Source organism: Podarcis tiliguerta (genome assembly GCF_965153285.1).
Source record: "Podarcis tiliguerta genome assembly, chromosome: 2".
NCBI classification, from domain to species: domain Eukaryota; kingdom Metazoa; phylum Chordata; class Lepidosauria; order Squamata; family Lacertidae; genus Podarcis; species Podarcis tiliguerta.
In genome coordinates this window covers 12360322-12382451 of record NC_139535.1, presented here as the reverse complement: position 1 = coordinate 12382451, position 22130 = coordinate 12360322, and the positions used below count along the sequence as shown (strand labels likewise).

General features: G+C 47.8%; 1 protein-coding gene across 2 annotated transcripts in view; it reads right to left on the bottom strand.

Moving 5' to 3' along the window:
* The window catches only part of CFB (complement factor B), a 35439-nt gene that overhangs the window by 10035 nt on the left and 3274 nt on the right, over positions 1-22130 (bottom strand). The window contains exons 1-14 of one of the 2 annotated variants that reach the window (XM_083425103.1): positions 20164-20548; positions 19537-19848; positions 18254-18439; positions 16966-17139; positions 15651-15746; positions 14438-14574; positions 12117-12255; positions 10194-10346; positions 8033-8128; positions 5458-5595; positions 4746-4843; positions 2448-2565; positions 1762-1912; positions 211-290 (exon numbers count right to left, since the gene is read on the bottom strand). In XM_083425103.1, the coding sequence (XP_083281229.1) occupies positions 211-290; positions 1762-1912; positions 2448-2565; positions 4746-4843; positions 5458-5595; positions 8033-8128; positions 10194-10346; positions 12117-12255; positions 14438-14574; positions 15651-15746; positions 16966-17139; positions 18254-18439; positions 19537-19582 (1612 nt within the window). In that variant the 5' untranslated portion in view covers positions 19583-19848; positions 20164-20548. Of the gene's footprint in view, positions 1-210; positions 291-1761; positions 1913-2447; positions 2566-4745; positions 4844-5457; positions 5596-8032; positions 8129-10193; positions 10347-12116; positions 12256-14437; positions 14575-15650; positions 15747-16965; positions 17140-18253; positions 18440-19536; positions 19849-20163; positions 20549-22130 lie in introns of those variants that run through there. The other variant, XM_083425102.1, reaches the window with a different exon arrangement.

The following is a 22130-nucleotide window of genomic DNA, read 5'->3' as shown; positions in this document are numbered from 1 at the left end:
AGGATGGGTTTGGCTCTAGTCTACTGAGCTGGAGGAAAGACAACAATGCAGTGCTGGAGAAAGAGGGACAAGTGTAGGTATGACTCTTTCCCCCAGAAGCCAGCTCACACCCTGTTTGCTAGGCATGCCACAAAGTCTGCTGCTTGTACCAGCTCTGTGGTGCCTCTGCAGTAGGTTGGCCATTCACGCAAACAGGCCTGCTCTTCTTACCATGATTCCTGCAGGTGGTCTGTGGGTGGGGCTTCCTCAGAGCCCGGGTGGTCCCAGCCGTACAGGGGAGGCAGATAGGCCTGTGGAGAGGAATCGCCAGAGAGAAGTTAGCGGAGCACCAGCACCGGCCCTGGAGACGGACCTAGAACTTTCCTACTTATGAGGATTGCTTGCAGTTTACTCGGGCAGTGTAAAAGCTTCCTATTTTTTGCCTTTGGTCACTGCCTCGGTCGTGGGACATACTCCACTTCACAACCAAGGATTAATTTGCACCAGAGCTCAGACCTCAGAGAGATGATAGGACATCGGCAGGTAATGTCGGGGACCAGCCATAACGTGCAAATAGACAAAAGTGTTCCTGAGGTTGTGCAGAGTGCATTTCCCTCACTACAAAATAACAACAGCAAGGAAGTTTGCAGAAGCTTAACAACGAGAAAATTATTATGGCCCAAGTTGCGTGTCGAGAGCCCGCAGCCACCCCCTCGTTGAAAATAACTCACACAAGGACACAGATATTAGGTTTATGTTATTGGGCAAATTTTGGCCACAACTTTATTGAAATTACAGAAAGTGACCGGTATTGGCTTAGGCATTGATTGGACCTTACTATATCTGACTCCTGCCCGATGCGCAGGAAGTCCAGTAAGGGTAAGCCACCGGTAGAGGGAGCCCTGTTGATGCAAACCAACTCAAGCTCCCCTTGGTGTTCTCGTCAGGGTCGTGTCATGGCCCTAGCCCCTGACCCAGGCTTCGGACAAGATCAACACCCCCGGATTCCTTTAACGGAATACCCTTAAGCATGGAGGGGCAGGTGATGGCCACACCTCCCCTCCCCCCACACAAGGTCAAACAATGCCTAACCGCAACCCTAACAAAGTTGTGACGATTGCTACGAGGTAGGCGAAAACCAAGTGGCCAGTGCCAATTTGCCAAGTGGAAAAATTCCTACCGGGCCCCTCGGACAACCAAGGCGACCAACCGAAGTCCATAGCAAGGCCACAGCCTAACCTGCAAAATAGGGAGGGAGGGCGGGGGATTGAGGAAGCGAGCCAAAGAGGAAGTCCTCTGGCTCGCTCCTCCGTTTAAACGGCCCTGGCCACGCCCCCCGGCCAGCGGATTGGCTGGCCGGGCTCTAACCCGCTCTAACAAAGTCCCCTGCCCCCGGTGGGGAGTGGGTCGCCACCGCAACTCCTCCCCACTGGGAAGTGGGGCGGATTTTGCAGACTAGAGCCCACAGCAGCAGATGTAAAGGTCTCTAACCTATGAAAGGTGTCAGAATCCAGCCTGACCACAACTTACTATCATTTACTTATTATTAAGGAGCAATAGCTTGCTTTTAAATATTTGAAAACCACACATTTTCAAGATGCTACACCACAATCTCATATCCCTTGTGTTTTGTAAAACTGCAGCTGAACCTTGCTTATTTGCTGCTTATTGTTTCTTGCTTGGGCCTAGAACACAGATATTTCGCTCGGGCACGGGTGTGTCTCTCCGTTTTAATCGGAGTCCCAATGGAAAACCAACATTTTCTCTCCCTCTCCACCTCACCTTGCAGAAACGGAGAGTATGACTTTTTTGGCGAGTTTCACCAGGGCGACATCATAATCATAGAATTCAGGGATTCCACGATCTTTTAGCTTCCCAATCTGGTACAGTGGGTGCGATCGGACTGCAGCCACTTCAAAGCGCTGATTCTCACCTAGACGGAGAAGATGAGAATTAAATGCAGAGTTCCAGTAAATGCTGCTGCCTGCAGTGCTTGTCACCAGGTGATTGTTATGTACTGAGCTGAAATGCAGCAGTCTGATTGGTCCTAGAACAATAGGATTCAGAATGCAGCAGTCTGATTGGTCCTAGAACAATGCAGCAGTATGATTGGTCTGCAGGAGCTACCCAATCCGGCTCCAGATGGAAGTGAATCCACAACCTGATTGGCCTACAGGAGAATTCTGGAATTAGCCAATCACGTGCAGCCCATTGTGTAAATAATGCATATAAAGCAGACACTTTGAGGGGACATTCATTCCTCCTCACCACTATGAGCTGAATAAAGAGCATGAAATCCACTCTCGACTCTGAGTATATTTCAGTGATCAAAAACATGCCCTCTGCTTTCTGCTCACCTGGTTCCTGTTAAAAAGGCACAAGAGGAAACCACATCACGTTTTCCCTCACACACACACCCTCCTCTCTGGGAACTCTGGTCCTTCCCAGCTTGAGAGAATTTGGCTTACCTAACGTGACTGTGATCTCCTCAGCTTTGTCAACTATGGTGAAGCAGTGGGCTGCTGTCAAGACATAATACTCGGAGACAAGGGCTCCTTTGCAGTGTTCAAATCCCCTTCCAGCACGCTTTGATTTGAAAGAGGAAAGCAGAACAGACAGGTAAGGGCAGCACTAAGACAGATCCTTCTATCATGTATGGTGGCAATGCAATAAAATCAAAACTTTCTGAGAAGATATCAATTTAGAACTCGAAATGATGTTAAGAATCTCCTTTAACATTAAGCCAGAGGCATATTTACTGGGTATTATTGACATGGATTTTCCTAAAAAAATTAATGATATTTTTCTCTACGCAACAGTGGCAGCGAGGGATCTTATAGGTACAATGTGGAAAAAAGTCCCCTCAAGACAAGAGTAGGTCCATAAAATGATCGATTATGCTGAATTAGATAGTTTACCCGAAATATTAAAGAACCAAGGAAAGATTTCATTTCAAAATGGGAAGTATAATATATTTGAAAATTAATAATACTGACCTAGAAGCCGTAGCAGGATTTGAATAACTCAAGCAATATCGTTTGATTTAACATATTTTGGACGGGATGTGAAATGACAGTAATAACATGTATGGGCAGTAAAGAATGGTAATTTGATTTATGGAGTAGATGGGAAGTTGGGTTTGTCAAGAAGAGACCATTACAGTTGATTGATTATGAAACTTATATTAACTCTCTATGTAAGGCTCTCTATGTATGATGGTGCTTTCACTATGGTTCATTTTGTCCTTTTTTTGTTGTGTGTTGAGCAAATAAAATAATAGTCATAAAAAAGAGCAACACCCAGACAACTCATGGCACAATCCTATGCATGTTTATGTGGAAGCAACTCCCACTGGGTTCCATGGAGCTTATATTTTCTGGAAGCGTTCATAGGATTGCAACCGTAGACAACTTCAAGTAGGCCGTAACAAGTCCAGCCAAGAAAAAGCAGTATTGAAGGCCAAAATTCAACAGGTGGACCTTTTCGCTATGACAGAGAGTCAGGGATGAGGAAACTATAGCTATTGAATTTCTGTCAGCAGTTGAAGGAACAGAGGACCAGCCCCATGGAAAATATGTGGCAATCCTAAACTTGGCTTGTTGGATAGCGTGAGCTCTACATGCCCACCTGGGGTGAAAATGAATCCTGGTGCCCCCACCACCACCACACTGTATCTTGCACAAGGCTAGGGCTTGGATATAATGTTGTTTCCTCGTGGTTAGGCCACAGATTCCTCACCCCTGTTCTGTCTGAAGTGGTACAGTCCAGAATTCTACCATCTCTTCCTATGACCTCATTCTGCATAATACTGTATGAATCCCCTACAACATTTCTCTGATGAAAATAGGGACGTCTCCTCCATCACTTGTCGGATAAAATAGGGACATCCTATTCTATAGGTGGCGCTGTGAGGGATGTGGGTGGTGCTGTGGTCTAAACTACCGAGCCTAGGGCTTCCCGATCGGAAGGTCGGTGGTTCGAATCCCCACGACGGGGTGAGCTCCCGTTGCACGGTCCCAGCTCCTGCCAACCTAGCAGTTCAAAAGCACGTCAAAGTGCAAGTAGATAAATAGGTACCGCTCCGGGGGGAAGGTAAACGGCATTTCTGTGTGCTGCTCTGGTTTTGCCAGAAGCACCTTAGTCATGCTGGCCACATGACCCAGAAAAACTGTCTGTGGACAACCGTCGGCTCCCTCAGCCAGTAAAGCGAGAGGAGTGCCACAACCCCAGAGTCGTTTGCGACTGGAGTTAACTGTCAGGGGTCCTTTACCTTTTTATTCTATATGCTCCAACATTTCTCCAATGAAAATAGGGACATCCTATTCCATTCTCTCCAACATTTCTCTAACAAAAATAGGAACGGCCTAAGGAAACGCAGGACATTCCAAGATCAAATCAGATATCAGGACGGCGTCTAAATCTGGGAACTGTCCCTGGAAAATAGGGGCACTTGGAGGGTCTGCTGTATGTAGATTTGGACAAAGAGGTGCTGTGCAGGAGATGGCTGAAAAGCAGGCCCTGTGGTTGCTAAGCAACCACACCATACTTCCACCCAGCAAGTTTCACAAGGACCCTCCTTAGCGATGGGGGTGCCAGGGGATGCCATAGCTGGCACTATGCTTGGGTTGAACTTTCTGTCTACTCAGAGGCTCCGGAAGCCATGAACCCAAACCAGATATCCACCAGGCCGTCACTAAAGAACCACATCTCTATCAGATTGCTACTGCAGAAAAGCCTTGTCTCCTTCTCATTTGTTCCGCCCTCACCCGGATGCTGATTGTGACGTGCCAAGGATTCTTCTCTTGGTCCCTCGCTTTCGTGTGCTCCTTGGCCAAGCCACACATGGACAGAACCTGACTCTCATCTGAAAAGAGAAAGCGGTGGCACCTTCAGCTCCCCAGGAAAGGAGAGAGGGGCTTCGTGGGTTGAGAAGGAGGCAAAAGGGTCAGGACTCCTGGGTTCCTCTGGGAAAGGAAGTGGTGGGGACTGACAGGAGGAGGCAGCTGAGAGCACCAGTTTCTTAGTTATACATTGAGCCAGTGTTGAGGGGCTGCTAAAGGGCACAAGAAGTACTGGATGAGGCCAAGGGCCTGACACGCTGCTTTCTACGACAGCCAGCCTCTGGAAGGCCAAGTTCCCTAGTTCCATGGCTAATATTTTTCACGTATGGTTCTAATCCACTCAAGCTACTGGCCATTATGGCACTTTCTGTTCAAGCTGAGTAGCACTAAGACCTGTAGGAGTGGCAAGTGCCGTGTAGGTGCTCTCAAACATTTCCCAGAATCCTCTGCAATGAGAGAAAAGCTGATGTGGAAAATGGGCATTTGAGTTGGCCTTTGAGAAACTTATCTTTGCTGTGTCATAGATACCAAGGATGAGGAATGGAGAGGAGGTGAGAATCAGATATTTCTGGGAAAGGAAATGTCGAAGGACAAGTCGGGGGAGTGCCAAAATCCCTGAAATGGAGGTTCGCCTTACCAATCATTTCTTCAAAGGCATCCCGTACTTCATCGTAGTCTTTGAGCTTGAAGACGTGCCTTTCGCCCGGTTTCTGAGATGCCAAGGCGTTCACATTCTCTATGGCGACCATGGACCCGATACCAAAGATGTAAACGTCTAGGCACAAGTGGGGGGTGGAAGGCAAGGGTGAGTCAAGAATTTCTAAGGCTCCCACATGAAGAAAAGGAAAAAACCAACAACAACCAGCATGCGACAGAGGGCAAAAGGCCTTCCTGTGCCACAGTAGTTCATGGAAGAAGTACCTCTGAAATAAGGCAGCCTCTTTGATTCTATGCCCTTTACGTAGTACGACTTGTGATCCCCCTTGGCAAACATATAAATTCATCCCGTAGCGGACTGTGACCCTGAACTACAGATGCAAAATATTTGTTCCTCCTGTGCATGTGAAAACCAGCATATGCAGCCAAGGACACAAAGAGATAACGTCTCGCCAAAGATTGTCGCTCCATGGATTCATAGAGCAGTGTTCTTCAGCCTTGTCCTCTTTGTGGTGCTGTAGACCGTGAATTGATTTATGCGAACTGTTATGCTGTGTGTGTTATACGTGTACACATGCACACACAGTTATACAGCCTTGGTCCAGTATATCTGAAGGAGCATCTCCACCCCCATCGATCTACCCCGACATTGAGGTCCAGCTCCGAGGGCCTTCTGGCAGTTCCCTTATTGCAAGAAGCAAAGCTACAGGGAACCAGGCAGAGGGCCTTCTCGATAGTGGCACCCGCCCTGTGGAACGCCCTCCCACCAGATGTCAAAGAGATAAACAACTACCTGACTTTTAGAAGACATCTGAAGGCAGCCCTGTTTAGGGAAGCTTTTAATGTTTGGTGTATTACAGTATTTACATATTTTTTTTTGAAGCCGCCCAGAGTGGCTGGGCAAGCCCAGCCAGATGGGCGGGGTATAAATAAAAATGGGCTTGACAAAAAAAAATCACCTTAAATGATAGTAGTGGGAATGACCAAAGCTAATGTACAGGCAAGATATATCATAGCAAGAATGAAATATCCTGGAATTGTAGATTTGGAAGGTAAAATGAGTCAAGATGAAAAGTAGCCATGAGTGGCTCAGCCGGTAGAGCATGAGATTCTTATTAATCTCTGGGTCGTGTGTTTGAGCCCCACATTGGCCTAAAGATTCCTGCATTGCAGGAGGTTGGACAAAGCCACTTCCGAGCTGCAGAGGAGGCAGGGTTGCGGGCTTCATGCCCCCTCCACGTGAGCGGGGGGCTGGCTCTCAGCCTCCGTGCGATTGAGAGAATCCCCGACCGCGTCATCACCTGGCCAGCCAATCGGCTGGCCTGGGGGCGTGGCCTGCGCTATTTAGTGCTGGCGCGGCCGGGGATCTTCCTCTTTTGGCTGCTTCAGCTACTCCGATTTCCCATCCTCCTGCCCTTTAGTTTTTTCTTTCTGACATTGCTATGGACCTCAGTTGGTCACCGTTAAGGGGCCTGGTAGGAATGTTTTCCACTTGGCAAATTGGCTCCAGCCACTTGGTTTTTCGCCTACCTCGTAGCAAATCGTTACAGCTTCTTCAGCATTGGCGGTTAGGGATTGGTAAGGGTATTGTTATGTAGATGAGAGGGGGGAAGAAGCACCATCACCTGCCCCGCATATTGAAGGGTAGCCCGATAAAGGATTCCGGGGGGCGTGGCCCTGTCCGAAGCCTATGGAGGTGAGGGCCTAAGGCACGCCCCCGAGCGGTGACCCCAGGGAAGCTCCTAATTGATGTGCATCAGCAGGACTTGTTGGGAAACTGTGTATGTGCAGTGACTCACACAGAGTCAATTAAGGTTTGGCAGACAGCCAGAAGGCAATCTGAAGGAGTAAGTCTGCCTGGTGATAACAGAGACATGGAGACTGCTCCCTGGTTGGTCAAGCTCTCTCAAGGGAGTGATAATTAATGGCCTACTAACTGGAATGTGTTAGTTAGGAGTTCATGAGGTTCAGTGTTCTGTGTCAGTGTAGGAGTTGTGAGTCGTATCCGAGAGAGCTAGCATAAGATCCGTGTTCTGTTCCTGTAAATAGTCCACTGTATATAATAAACACCTAACGACAAGTTCCTGGTTCCTGCTTCCTCTATCCTGTCTGCAGCCAAGTCGCCAATTGCTTCCGTGGATTCTGCATTTACTCTGCCAAGTCTGGCTAAGGTCCTGCAACTAGTCAGAAAGTTGCGAAACACCAAATAGGTTTTGCCAATAGGACTCCCCCTACTGGTGGTTAACCCTTCCCGGACTTCAAGCAGGCTGGCTGAAGCCAGATAGTCGGTTAGCACCAATGCCTAAGCCAATACCGCTCATCACCTGTAACCAATAAAGTTGTGGCCATTTTTTGCCCATTAACCTAAATAATTGTGTCATGTGTTTTTATTTCCACTGGGAGGAGACGGGAACTCGCCACGCAACTCTGGAATTCTATGAAACCATTCTCTAATGGTGGTCTAGGTCATTGCTGCCCTTTACTATTCCTGCCCCCACCCCCACCCCCACCCCCACAAAGCCCAACATGCATCATTGTTACGGGACGTGTCTTACCCAAGAAGTCATTACGAGTGGGCTGTCCAGGAATATTGAGGAACTCCTTGATTCTCCCAATGACAGGAACAGGAGTCCCTCCCATGTTGTAGTCTCCTGGGACGAGGGGAAAGGGAGAGAATTTGGTGAGCGTAGAAGAGATGGTACTGGAATGCCCTCCAGCTTTTGGAAGGAAAGACTACAAGGCCATAATTAAAGGAGTGGCCGCCGGGACCACATAACACCGGTTCTGAGAGATCTGCATTGGCTCCCAGTACGTTTCCGAGCACAATTCAAAGTGTTGGTGCTGACCTTTAAAGCCCTAAACGGCCTCGGTCCAGTATACCTGAAGGAGCGTCTCCACCCCCATCGTTCTAACCGGACACTGAGGTCCAGCTCCGAGGACCTTCTGGCGGTTCCCTCCCTGCGAGAAGTGAGGTTACAGGGAACCAGACAGAGGGCCTTCTTGGTAGTGGCGCCCGCCCTGTGGAACACCCTCCCTTCAGATGTGAAGAAAATAAGCAGCTATCCTATCTATAAAAGACATCTGAAGGCAGCTCTCTTCAGGGAAGTTTTTAATATTTAACGCTGTATTGTTTTTAACACTTGATTGGGAGCCGCCCAGAGTGGCTGGGGAAACTCAGCCAGATGGGCGGGGCATAAATAATAAATTATTATTATTATTATTATTATTATTATTATTATTATTATTAGGGAGCCCCGTTGTATCAAACAACACTCCACTTTTAATAGTCTTGTGTTTCTGTTTTTTTTATATATATATAATATTTTATTAAGATTTTCACATAAAAAAGAAGAAAGAAAAAAATACAAAAAACAAAAAGAAAAACAAGTAAAAACAATTCCATTTTCATAGTATTTCTTACATTAGCTTGTTTCCCAGACTTCCCCACACCTCCCCTCTCTGTATTCCAATTCCAATATTTAATCAGCAAATCCCTTCCCTCTGTCTTATCTTTATCTTTATCTTAGTGTATTATACCTTTAATTCTTCATCTTTTTAACCTTCGAATTTTCCGTACTCCTTTACCACATTATTACTAATAACCCTTTAACCTCCATCCAGCGTCGTTCTAACATTCATTAATTTTATAATATTTCTGTAAATAGTCTTTAAATTTCATCCAATCTTCCTCCACCAATAGTCTTGTGTTTCTGGCAGGCCCCTAGGAAGCCCACAAGCAAGTCCAGAAGACAACACCCCCTCCCCTTTTGTTTGCCCTCCCCCCACCCCAGCATCTGGTACTCAGAGGAAGAGGGTCCCTGTTAAGCTGGAAGTTCTGCTAAATGCCTTTGTTTAGAACCGTTTTGAAGGGAGTCTTGGCCAAGAGTCTCTCCAGAGAGGAAAGATGCTTTGCACATTATCGGGGACACCTTACCCTTAAAAGGTAAATGGACCCCTGATCATTAGGTCCAGGCATGGATGACTCTGGGGTTGCAGCGCTCATCTCGCTTTATTGGCCAAGGGAGCTGGCGTACAGCTTCTGGGTCATGTGGCCAGCATGACTAAGCCGCTTCTGGCAAACCAGAGCAGCGCACGGAAACACCGTTTACCTTCCCGCCAGAGCGGTACCTATTGATCTACTTGCACTTTGACGTGCTTTCGAACTGCTAGGTTGGCAGGAGCAGGGACCGAGCAACGGGAGCTCACCCCGTCGCGGGGATTCGAACCGCCAACCTTCTGATTGGAAAGCCCTAGGCTCTGTGGTTTAACCCACAGCGCCACCCACGTCCCTTACCTTACCCTTTAAAAACAGGCCAAAAACATTGGTCCCTGGATAGAGAGATTTTCTCAAAGCCAGGATTTGGGGTAAGCCCCCCCCCCGCCCCCTTGCCATCCACTCATGTTGCAGTCACCTAGGAATAGAATAGCACACATGCTCAGAGGCACTTTTTGTGGACCCATTATGGGTAAAAAGAAGAAGGAAAGGCAGCAAGCCTTTTAAGTAGAGGTATTTCCCAGCTTGCACCTGTACCGGAACTGTTTTTAAAAGACATTTTATCATGTATGTGTTTGCTGGGAACTGGGCTTCTTTGGGAGGAAGGATGGGACAGAAATTCAAAATAAACAAAGCAATTTCTAATGTTCTAATAATTCTTTTTAAAAGGAGGAGGAAAGGTGGCGATGAAGGTAACATTTCCCCCTTCCTTACGGTCTCACCGTCAGTCAAGAGGAGGATAACATGGCGGGTGGTGGTGGCAATAGGAGCAGGATCCAACCCCTCCCTCAGTTGGTCCTCTTGCTGGTTGATCATCATCTTATAGACAGCATCCAGACCTTTGTAAATGTTGGTTCCAGGCTTTAGCTTGTGTTCTGCAGGAGGAAGAAGAATGATTCAGCTCATGGCAAACAACCCACTAGGTGGACAGCTGAGGAAAGCCTCAGTAGGCCTCAGGGGCTTCCTTGTAGGGGAAAAAAAACCAGGCCTCTAGAATTAGCGATGGGCAAATGTGCCGATTTGGGTTTCTCATTTTTCCAGGCTTTCAGTTCAGTTTTCCACATTTCTGCATCACTTCATGGAAAATCCCCTAAAAATTCATACTTTCTCTTTGCAAAGCCGTGTTCCCCAGTACAGTGGTGCCTCGCAAGACGAAATTAATCCGTTCCGCGAGTCTCTTCGTCTAGCGGTTTTTTCGTCTTGCGAAGCAACCCTATTAGCGGATTAGGGCTATTAGCGGTTTAGCGGCTATTAGCGGCTATTAAAGGCTTAAGGGATTAGCGGATTAGCTGCTAAAAGGCTATTAGCAGCTTAGTGCCTTAGAAAAAGGGGGTGGGGAGCGGAAAAAAACCCCCAGGAATCGCAAGACATTTTCGTCTTGCGAAGCAGGCCCATAGAGAAATTCGTCCTGCGAAGCACCTCCAAAACGGAAAACCCTTTCGTCTAGCGGGTTTTCCGTCTTGCGAGGCATTCGTCTTGCAGGGCACCACTGTATAATGCATTGCCGTACATTGTTTTCATGCAGAAAGATGCATTTATACACAAAACTGGCCCTAGCAAATGACCTATTGTACACGCTACTTGGCCTGAGAACGGCATTGCAAAATTCAGAGATTATTTATAGAATTGTAGAGTTGGAAAGGACCACAAGGGTCATCTAGTTCATGCAATGCAGGAATCCTTGTCCAGTGTAGGACTCAAAACCACAACTCTTATGCATAAGAGTTTTATGCTCTAGGGACACGGGTGGCGCTGTGGGTTAAACCACAGAGCCTAGGACTTGCCAATCAGAAGGTCGGCGGTTCGAATCCCTGCGACGGGGTGAGCTCCCGTTGCTCGGTCCCTGCTCCTGCCAACCTAGCAGTTCGAAAGCACGTCAAAGTGCAAGTAGATCAATAGGTACCGCTCCAGCGGGAAGGTAGACGGCCTTTCTGGTTTGCCAGAAGCAGCTTGTTCCTGCTGGCCACATGACCTGGAAGCTGTACGCTAGCTCCCTCGGCCAATAAAGCAAGATGAGTGCCGCAACCCCAGAGTCGGCCACGACTGGACCTAATGGTCAGGGGTCCCTTTACCTTATGCTCTACCAACTGAGCTATCCTAGAGAAGTATGAATTTGAAAGGGCGGCCGTGCCTTGGTTTGTGTGTGTTTCTGGGAAGCGCAAACCAAACAGGTTTGCCTTTAAATGTGAACTGAGCCAAATTTCAGTCAAACAGTCTGCTTCCGTTTTGATAGAAAAGCAGTTGTGGGATGCTGAAGCAGTCTGGAGCCATTTGCCAAATATTCCCCCTCCAGACTGCTATTTGTCCCCCAAAGGTACAGTAAACTTACACACACACACCAATTCCCTTGAATTGGCCAGTGTGGTGTAGTGGTTAAGAGCGGTGGACTCGTAATCTGGCGAACCGGGTTCGCGTCTCCGCTCCTCCACATGCAGCTACTGGGTGACCTTGGGCCAGTCATACTTCTCTGAAGTCTCTCAGCCCCACTCACCTCACAGAGTGTTTGTTGTGGGGGAGGAAGGGAAGGGAGAATGTGTGCCACTTTGAGACTCCTTCGGGTAGTGATAAAGCGGGATATCAAATCCAAACTCTTCTTGCCCAGCCCCCTAGCCACCTCCCTAGCAGAGGTCAGGAATGCAGCTTACCATTATATTTCAGGGCCTCCAGCTGTTCAATCACCCAGGAGGCATCATTGCTCTTTGGGTTGGTCGTACTCAAAATCTCTTTGCTGTGGGTGGCAAAGGTGACGATGCCATAGCGAGGGAAAGTGTCATAGCTGGATATCTATATTGAGAGGACAGAGTGTCAAGAGAAAGAGGAACCTTCATGGCAATAGTTATTATTATTATTATTATTTCAAGCTGTACACTTCAGGTCAATAAACACACAAGACGTAACCAGCTATACTTTTGAATAAATAAGGTATACTGTTCGTTGTATCAAATTGTAGATTTCAACAGACGTAGCTCATAAAGTTCAAGGAAAAAAGCAGAAGACCCAGTGGATCAGTTCATTCACTAATCAGTTCATGCATAAGGTCCATATATGTTTAAGTGTCTATTCTACTTGTCTGTTCATAAAGTCCAACAATCCACGTGAAAGGTTGTTACAGTTCCACAGAATATTCCACCGGAATATTAGCCTTGTTTCGCCGTCTTGGGCTTCATCAGTAGTAAAGGTAAAGGTAAAGGGACCCCTGACCATTAGGTCCAGTTGTGACCGACTCTGGGGTTGCGGCACTCATCTCGCTTTATTGGCCGAGGGAGCCGGCCTTTGTCCACAGACAGCTTCCGGGTCATGTGGCCAGCTGACAAAGCCGCTTCTGGCGAATCAGAGCAGCGCACGGAAACGCCATTTACCTTTCCACTGGAGCGGTATCTATTTATCTACTTGCACTGTTGTGCTTTCGAACTGCTAGGTTGGCAGGAGCAGGGACCGAGCACCGGGAGCTCACCCCTTCGCGGGGATTCGAACCGCCGACCTTCTGATCGGCAAGTCCTAGGCTCTGTGGTTTAACTCACAGCGCCACCCGCGTCCCTCTCATCAGTAGTACAAACTCATATATGATATCACAGGACAGTGGATCTTATAGCATAGTAGTAGCTGCTGAAATCTACAATTTGATACCATGAACAGTACTTTATTCAAAAGTACAGCCGGTTACGTCTCGTGTGTTTATTGAATATGTTTCACGTAACATGTTGTTGTTGTTTTGCACACTTCAGGTCGGCAGACAGCTTTCGTGGTGAGTTCCATCTCTGAGGACAACCAGAAACCATTTCAGGAGAGGGAGGGATGAACTCAGTTAACCATCTTCTACCTCAGTGTAGAAATTACAGGATTAGGGGTTGTTACTTTGGGTTGCGTTCCTTCCAAACCTGGAAATTACTAGGTTCTCACTCTTTTCACCTCCTCAAACTGTTGGGTTCTGCTTGCAAGGTGCCAGGATTCTGATATCTTCTCCTGGAAATCCCTACAGTCAGATTCCAGTGTCTACCTTCCTGCCCCATCTCTGTTACCACAGCAAGTCTAGCAGACTAAAATGTGTGCATCGAGAGCATCATCTAGCTTGCATTAGCAGCATGTCTGAGGGCTTACTTGGTCAGCTGATGCCAATGGCCAATCCCTGCCCACCTGGCCCTATAAAGCCCTAGCCTCAGAAGCTACTCCCCTCAGTACAAGAGCATTGTCTCTTGAGAAAGCATCTGCCTCTCTCTCCCTCGGCCTTTCCTGGAAAAAACACTGGAGCTGCAGCATGGCTCCCAGCTCAACTGCTCCTGGAAATAAATGAATCTCTCTAAAGTAGATTTTCACTGCCTGCATCTAATTTTTTAAGGAAACCAAGTTCTTTCTTTTTAAGTTGTTTGGAACTCTTGTTCTTCTTTACTTTTACTACTAACGGATGTAGGCTTGTTTGCTAGAACTCCCAAACTCTGTGAGTAAAATCTTCACTTATTTGCAAAGCTAAGTTCTGTGATTTATTCTAGCCTAAGTATTTTCATGGGAAATGTCTGTTTAAAGGTGGATGAGGGCAGGTGTAAATCTAACCAAGTTTTAAGGTGCTTGGAGCAATTGGCATTGTGCTAATGCTGCTACAAAACAGTAACAATCTCTCTTCCAAACCTCTCTCCAACTGACTATATATCCTCTTCTGGGCCCTCTGTCCTGGAACTCACCCCGCTGTTACGAACCACTCACCTACTCTGACTTTTGGCCTACTTGGACTAACTGTCAGCTCCTTCTCCAAGACTCAGAACCCAGATGCCTGGAGCCTGCTTCCCTTTCTCCTTCCCATTCAGCTTTGCTCCCCACCAAGGTTTCCACCCAGATCTGACAACTTTTTATTCCACTGATGATCCTAGTCAATAGAGTAGGGGCTTTACAGCAGACCTCTGCTTCTACACTGATCCCATGCTGCTCTTCTTGGGGAAAGGGAGAACACAGAAAGTTTCTCAGCCTACCACACCTTCTCGATGAACTTGATGATTGCATCCCGAGCTTTGCGAAATGTTGGCTGACCAATACTCCGGGAGGCGTCAAGGACAATGTAGATATTCATGGAGCCATCAACCTCAATCTTGATTTTACGCTTCCCGGTAGCAGCTGTGGGGAGCAAAGAGCCACAAGAGGGGAGGTATCAGGAAAGGTTAGCAACCCCCCCCCCAAAAAAAAAATTAGTGGGAAGGAACCAACCAAACAGCCCACTGAGGACTGAACATGCTCAGTGGTCATGGGATGTCAAATGTTTGATGCAAGGTGTGTGTGTGTGTGTGTGTGTGTAAACTGGAAAGGCAGGGAGGGAGAATAGAAACAAGTAACTGAAATCCTGAACAACAGCACTCCAGACTACATTTTGTTGCAGGTCGTCCCCCTTGTTTCCTCTGAGCTGTCTTGGTCCTACTCAGAGGGAATCCATTGAGGATAATAGACACTGCTAACTTAGGTTCATGGATTTCAATGGGCCTAGTCTTTTTTTTTGGGGGGGGGGACGCGGGTGGCGCTGTGGGTTAAACCACAGAGCCTAGAACTTAGCGATTAGAAGGTCGGCGGTTCGAATCTCCCGTTGCTCAGTCCCTGCTCCTGCCAACCTAGCAGTTCGAAAGCACGTCAAAGTGCAAGTAGATAAATAGGTACCGCTCCGGCGGGAAGGTAAACAGCGTTTCCGTGCGCTGCTCTGGTTTGCCAGAAGCGGCTTAGTCATGCTGGTCACATGACCCGGAAGCTGTCAGTGTTCGCAACCCGTGTCCGTGCGCGTGAGGGTTGTGATTCAGCACTTCTGCGCATGCGCAAAACGCAACCGCTGAAACCCGGAAGCAACCCATTCTGGTACTTCTGGGCTTTGGTGGTCCGCAACCCGAAAAAACGCAACCTGGAGCGGCTGTAACCCGAGGTATGACTGTATTGCTGTTTGCCTTCACTCAGCTCAAACCCAGCTTATATATTTGTCAAAAAGAAACCATTGCAAACACACCTAATCAAACTATAGAGGAAAGAGTACCATCTCAAAAATAAGCAATGTTCGTAGTGCTGTTTTCTCCAGAGGAAATTTGGTAGCACTTTCCTGGGTTATCTTACCACTCAGGAAAATGGGGAGCATCTCACAATGTGGTTGTCCCACACCTGCAAATTGGACCAGGGGTATCCTTGCCCAAAACCCCACTTTGCTCTCAGAAACTTACAAATATTTCTGTTGGAATCTGCAGACTCGACCACTTCAGTGAGGGATGAGATGAACTTGGAGGAGACCTCTTCTGGAGTGTCAAAGGTGAAAGGGTCTGGGGAGGAAAAGGGGGAGAGAGGGAATTAGCAATCTGGAGTGTTAAGAACTTGTTCGCGCAAGGAGATTCTGAAGCCATCTTGAGCAAACTTGATGAAAAGGATGAAGGTCAAAGGATGGGGGCCTCTGATCTCGCCAGATATGGTTGGCTTCCCCCCACCCCATCCCATGAATCAGACAACTGATAGGTAAAGGTAAAGGTAAAGGGACCCCTGACCATTAGGTCCAGTCGTGACTGACTCTGGGGTTGTGGCGCTCATCTCACTTTATTGGCCAAGGGAGCCGGCGTACAGCTTCCGGGTCATGTGGCCAGCATGACTAAGCCGCTTCTGGCGAACCAGAGCAGCGCACAGAAACGCCGTTTACCTTCTTGCTGGAGTGGTACCTATTTATCTACTTGCACTTTGAGGTGCTTTCAAACTGCTAGGCTGGCAGGAGCAGGGACCGAGCAACAGGAGCTCACCCCGTTACAGGGATTCAAACCACTGACCTTCTGATCAGCAAGTCCTAGGCTCTGTGGTTTAACCCACAGCGCCACCCAGACAACAGATAGTTACCCCAAAACATCATGCCCTTGCATTTGCAAAATGGAACTAGAAACACAGTTTGAAATGGGATTCCAGTTCTGATGTGGATGCAAACTGCAGTTTGTTGGATTTGGGTTTCATGGTAAACTACAGTTTGCTTAAAACCAGGAAGGGAGGAAGGAAATTAGACTTGAATGAGGGTAAGAGGGAGGGCAGAGCACATCAGCCTGAAGCCCATTCCTGACTGGCCATTACATGTTATCCATGTCAACCTTGAATGCATGAACAAAAATGAAACGAAAGCTGGTTATTCCCCAGTATAATTTATTTTTGGATAAACCTGGGTTGCCATATTTCAGGAAGTAGAAACTTTTGTTTTGGGTCAAAGTTGGTGAGGTGTTTTGTGGTGTTTTTGCAAAATCTCCCCCCAAAATACCAGTTTCTGAGCAATTTTTTGAAAAATTCAGGGAAAAACCACAATTCCACAATAGGCTGCCATACGTCCAGGTTTTCCCACACATTTAAACCGGCTGATGAAAATATGGCCTGGATGTGACTTTCGGCAACCAAATCCCGGCATTGTCCAGGAAATTCCAGATGTATGGCATCCCTAAAATGGTCACAGTTCTTGGTCCACTCCTCCAGGATTTAACCTCCAATTCCAGACCACGTATGTTTCCCCCAGCTCACTTCTACATTCCGGTTCTGATCCACTCCAGGCTCCTGATTCTTGGCAAATCCGCTCTTTGGATCCCACAAAAGAGAGTCCTCTGTCACAACTGTAGCGGACTCGATCTTCAATTCGATATTGGGTGCCATCCTTTTGGGCACCAATGGGGATGCCAGGGTTGGGGCAGTGGCCCGCTAGGTAGGAGAACAGAAGCACAGTTATGTAGCTGTTGCTATAAAGCAGCCACGAAATTAAAAGACGCCTGCTTCTTGGGAGAAAAGCAATAACAAACCTAGACAGCATCTTAAAAAGCAGAGACATCACCTTGCCAACAAAGGTCCGTATAGTTAAAGCTATGGTTTCCCCAGTAGTGATGTATGGAAGTGAGAGCTGGACCATAAAGAAGGCTGATCGCCGAAGAATTGACGCTTTTGAATTATGGTGCTGGAGGAGACTCTTGAGAGTCCCATGGACTGCAAGAAGATCAAGCCTATTCATTCTGAAGGAAATCAGCCCTGAGTGCTCACTGGAAGGACAGATCGTGAAGCTGAGGCTCCAGTACTTTGGCCACCTCATGAGAAGAGAAGACTCCCTGGAAAAGACCCTGATGTTGGGAAAGATGGAGGGCAGAAGGAGAAGGGGACGACAGAGGACGAGATGGCTGGACAGTGTTCTAAAAGCTACCAGCATGAGTTTGACCAAACTGTGGGAGGCAGTGGAAGACAGGAGTGCCTGGCGTGTGCTAGCCCATGGGGTCACAAAGAGTCGGACACGACTTACGACTAAACAACAACAACATGTTTTTGTGTCTCGGAACTGCTGTATGCATGCAACAGCTATCTGCCAATGCCCAAAACTCTCCCAAAGATGTAGACTCCTCCTTCCCTAGTTATTCACAGTGCCTGTTATTTCAGGAATCCTCATATTCATCATGCAGCAAAGTAAGCTAGTGCCACCAGGCCACTGTTCAATATTATAAAAGCTAAAAGCAGCTGAACGCTTTTAAACAGATTTGCAGTTGACCTCTTGTGAAAAATAGTGTGACCTGCAGCAAAGTTGCACTCTTTGCAAGGATCTCGATCTAGAGATTCATGTTCTTGCAAGCGCTTGCCTTACCAAGCGCAGCTTGCAGAGGAGCAGAGTTTGTGCAAGTTGCTTTGGTTTCATATTGTGACTCAGGTCTTGACTGACCACACAGAAGGTGCCAGATGGATAGAATCGAAAGACGGAAGTGAAGAAAAATGAAACCCCTCTCTCCCCAAAAGGAGAAACTGGCAGAGCTTGCCGGTAAATGCACGCTAAACTCACCTCCATCATCACATATGGTTGTCTCTCCACTCCATTTCCCATTGGGGAGGCAGGTGCGATTATGTGACCCCCGCAGCGTGTAACCCTGGTAGCACTCAAACCTCAGTTCCTGGCCTACGTTGTAGGACCTCTGGCGGGGCTCATATAGGCCATTTTCGAAATCCAGAGGCCTGGAGCAAGTGATGTCTGGAAGGAATAGCAAATGTCAGTAAGTAGGATCAGTGGCGTAGCGTGGGTTGTCAGCACCCGGGGCAAGGCAAGTAATTTGCGCCCCCTAACCCGTGGATTTGCGCCCCCTAACCTGTGGATTTGCGCCCCCTAACCCTAACCCCCAGATGTTGCGCCCAGTGCGGCCGGCCCCCCCTGCACCCCCCACGCTACGCCACTGAGTAGGATCTAGTAATTGGTCTGCATCCTCTGACCAATCAAACATCTCCTCCCCACCCCCCATACAATCCTCAGATTCTGCCATATGAAGCCAATCCTGTCCTGGTCCTCTGAGGCTGTTCCAGCCCCAAATGCTATTTGAAAAGTTGGTGAAGGCTCAAGTTGCAATTCTCACAGCAACGTCTGTTGCGCTACATCGAAGTCAAAGGCCATCGGAACACCAGTAAAAACTAAGGGTGCCTCCAGACATCAGGAGGGACATGCCAGAACTTGAAGTTTGCACAATTCAAAGTGGATCAAAAGGCTCTGTTGTTGTAGCACAACAAATCCACTTATTAAAAGAAGTGGGCTTTTTGCAGTTTGGCAAGTGACGGTGAAATGCATTAAAGATTGTGAGATAAACAAGCGATAAACGGGAAGACGTGTAAGCAAATCCGAATGAAACCTCAATAAAGACTGGATATACTCTAACCACTGTGTAAGCTTTGTGCAAGCAAGCCAAGAGGAATGCTTAATAAATAAGTTGTTTGGAGGAGCCGCCAGGTCTTATCAGATGTGCCAACTTTTCTAGCAGCCTACAGTCCTAAATCTTTAACTGCAGCTTGAACTGTAGATATTAGCAGGCGCTGCAATGCATATCTCCACATCAGAGAAATGTTTCCCTGTCGTTGCTGCGTTTGGCAGAATCAGGTGCTGTTAAAAGACACAGGAGCAGGCCAAGCTCTATGTCCCCCGATCAGTTGGCAAAGATTAATATTCACCATATGAAAATAATAGATAAAGGTAACATTTGTGGAGGACTAGCCGTGGCAAAATCAGAAAGCGAGAACAGATGCATTTGCCCTACAAATGTCTAGATTAACAATAAATTGGCATATTTGCGTGCTCTATCGTACTTCGGCAACTGGCCTTGGAAACGCGGCTTTTCAGTGCATTCTGCATGGGGCTCCATGTCCCATCGTACTGGCAAAACCGGTAGTCTGTAGGGTATGGGTATTTCCCATCTGGGCACTCATATTTCAGCACAGTGCCGTTTTCCAGTACTGTATACTGTCCCCCAGCAATCTCAGCGGTTTGGGGGTCACAGGCATTATCAGCTGCATCTGAGGGAAAAGGAAAAAAAGCAGAAAGTTAAAAAGAAGGAAAAGGTTCAGATCGCCACTGATAGCCCACACAACCTGCTTGTGAGCATCAAAGTGCAGACATTGCTCCAGCTCAGTGGCGTAGCGTGGGTTGTCAGCACCCGGGGCAAGGCAAGTAATTTGCGCCCCCCCCCCGCTGCACTGTCCCTCCCCCAGATAGTCCCTCGCTCTCTCTCCGCACCGCACCGCACGCCTGGCACCCTCCCCTCCACAGTGGGCGGTGACCCGGCGGCTCGGATCGGATTCGCACAGCCAGCACTGCAGTGAGAGAGAGTGAGTGAGCCAGGTAGGGGCAGAGAGCTGCGAGTGCGAGCGCGCACCCCCCCCCAGATGTTGCTCCCGGTGCGGCCGATCCCCCCTGCACCCCCCACGCTACGCCACTGCTCCAGCTGACTGAGATTTCTTAACATGCCCAAAAGAGACACTCATAAGTGGCCAGATTTTGCCTTGGAGCCTGCCTATGGTATTGTAGCCTTTTTAGGCCCTTTAAACCATGGGTAGGAAAAATGTTGCACCCGAGCTGGGACGAAAAGGAGCCGAACGACACCAAGGGGTTAAATCCAGAGAAAGAGCTTTATTCTGCCATCCCGGGTGGGCAGAGGAGCTAGTGTGATAAGTCACAAACAAGCACGAAGTTTACAGGCATTGCACAGAGTTTATATCCCCCTTTCTAGTTCCCTCCCCCTTCTTCAAGAGTCCTGCCCAGGAGTTCCTCTGAGCGTGGACAGAAAGCTGTATTGGGACCATTTTTGGACTTTTCCCAGGAAGGGGGTGAGAGGGTTTTCAGAGTGTTCCCGTTGTTTCATTCTTGTGCTTTGGCATGGTTCCCGGACAGAAAGCAAGTTGCAATGTGGTTCTTTAGCAAGGCCAAAGGCTCTGAGAAAGGCCTGAGAAGACGATGGGCTCTGTTCTCTACCTTGTTGCAAACTTTTTTTTTAGTTACGGCAAGCACGGAATGCTTAGCTAATGCATTTTGTCTTAGAGGAAAATGCAGTTTTTAAAATGCTCGAGGCGAGGCTTTTGAGGCCTGGCTGGGGAGGAATTCACAGACAGTTTTAGGGCTTTTTTGGGGGGGGGTAACCCTAACTGTACCCCTTCATTATCTGCCATTATTTTACTTCTGTGGTTGCTATAACAACAACAACAACAACAATTTATTATTTATACCCCACCCATCTGGCTGGGTTTCCCCAGCCACTCTGGGTGGCTCCCAACTCTGGGTGGCTCCCAACAGTGCCACCCGCGTCCCTAGAATATTAACTATAATAATAATAATAATAAAATGACGACAACAACAACAATCATAATTTATTATTTATACCCCGCCCATCTGGGTGGGTTTCCCCAGCCACTCTGGGTGGCTCCCAACAGAATAATAATAATAATAATAATAATAATAATATGATAAAACACCAGACATTAAAAGCTTCCCTAATAAGGGCTGCCTTCAGATGTCTTCTAAAAGTCAGATAGATGTTTATTTCCTTGATATCTGATGGGAGGGCGTTCCACAGGGCAGGTGCCACTACCAAGAAGGCCCTCTGTCTGCTTCCCTGTAACCTCACTTCTCACAGTGAGGGAACTGCCAGAAGGCCCTCGGCGCTGGACCTCAGTATCCGGGCAGAACGATGGGGGTATACTGGGCCGAGGCCATTTAGGGCTTTAAAGGTCAGCGCCAACACTTTGAATTGTGCTGGGAAACATACTGGGAGCCAACCTGGTGCCCATGGGCACAAAGGTGCCCTTGAGGTTTTCCCCTGGTGCCCACAAAAGCTTTGGAGCTACACACATAGTTGCTGCCTCCATCTGGAAATATATAATCGTCAACTTTCTCACCAGTTTAGAAGACACCATAAATGATATGGAAATATAAGAGGTGGCAGCTTTTTAGACCAATCAGTCACTATACATGAGGGAACATGAGGAGAAACAGGCCCAGGCCTTGTCCCCGGCCTCCCAGCATGCTTCATAGCCGAGGAAACCACAGGATCTTGCCCTTCCCAAATCTGAATTCACCATTCTGCTATCTACCGAATGCAAGCGCACACGCACAAAGACTCAGATGGTGCAATATTGATTTATTCTTCTCGTTGGGAAATTCGCAAGAATCGCAAGAGCTCCACTTTTGGTCTCTGACCGTACAGCTTAGTGTATTTAGTATAATGGCTAATCCAAGACTCTGTGTATACAGACACATTTCCTGAAGTCAGGTATCCCACCCCCAAGCCGAAACATTGCTCGTAACTACCGTATTTTTCGCCCTATAGGACGCACTTTTCCCCCTCCAAAAATGAAGGGGAAATGTGTGTGCGTCCTATGGGGCGAATGCAGGCTTTCGCTGAAGCCTG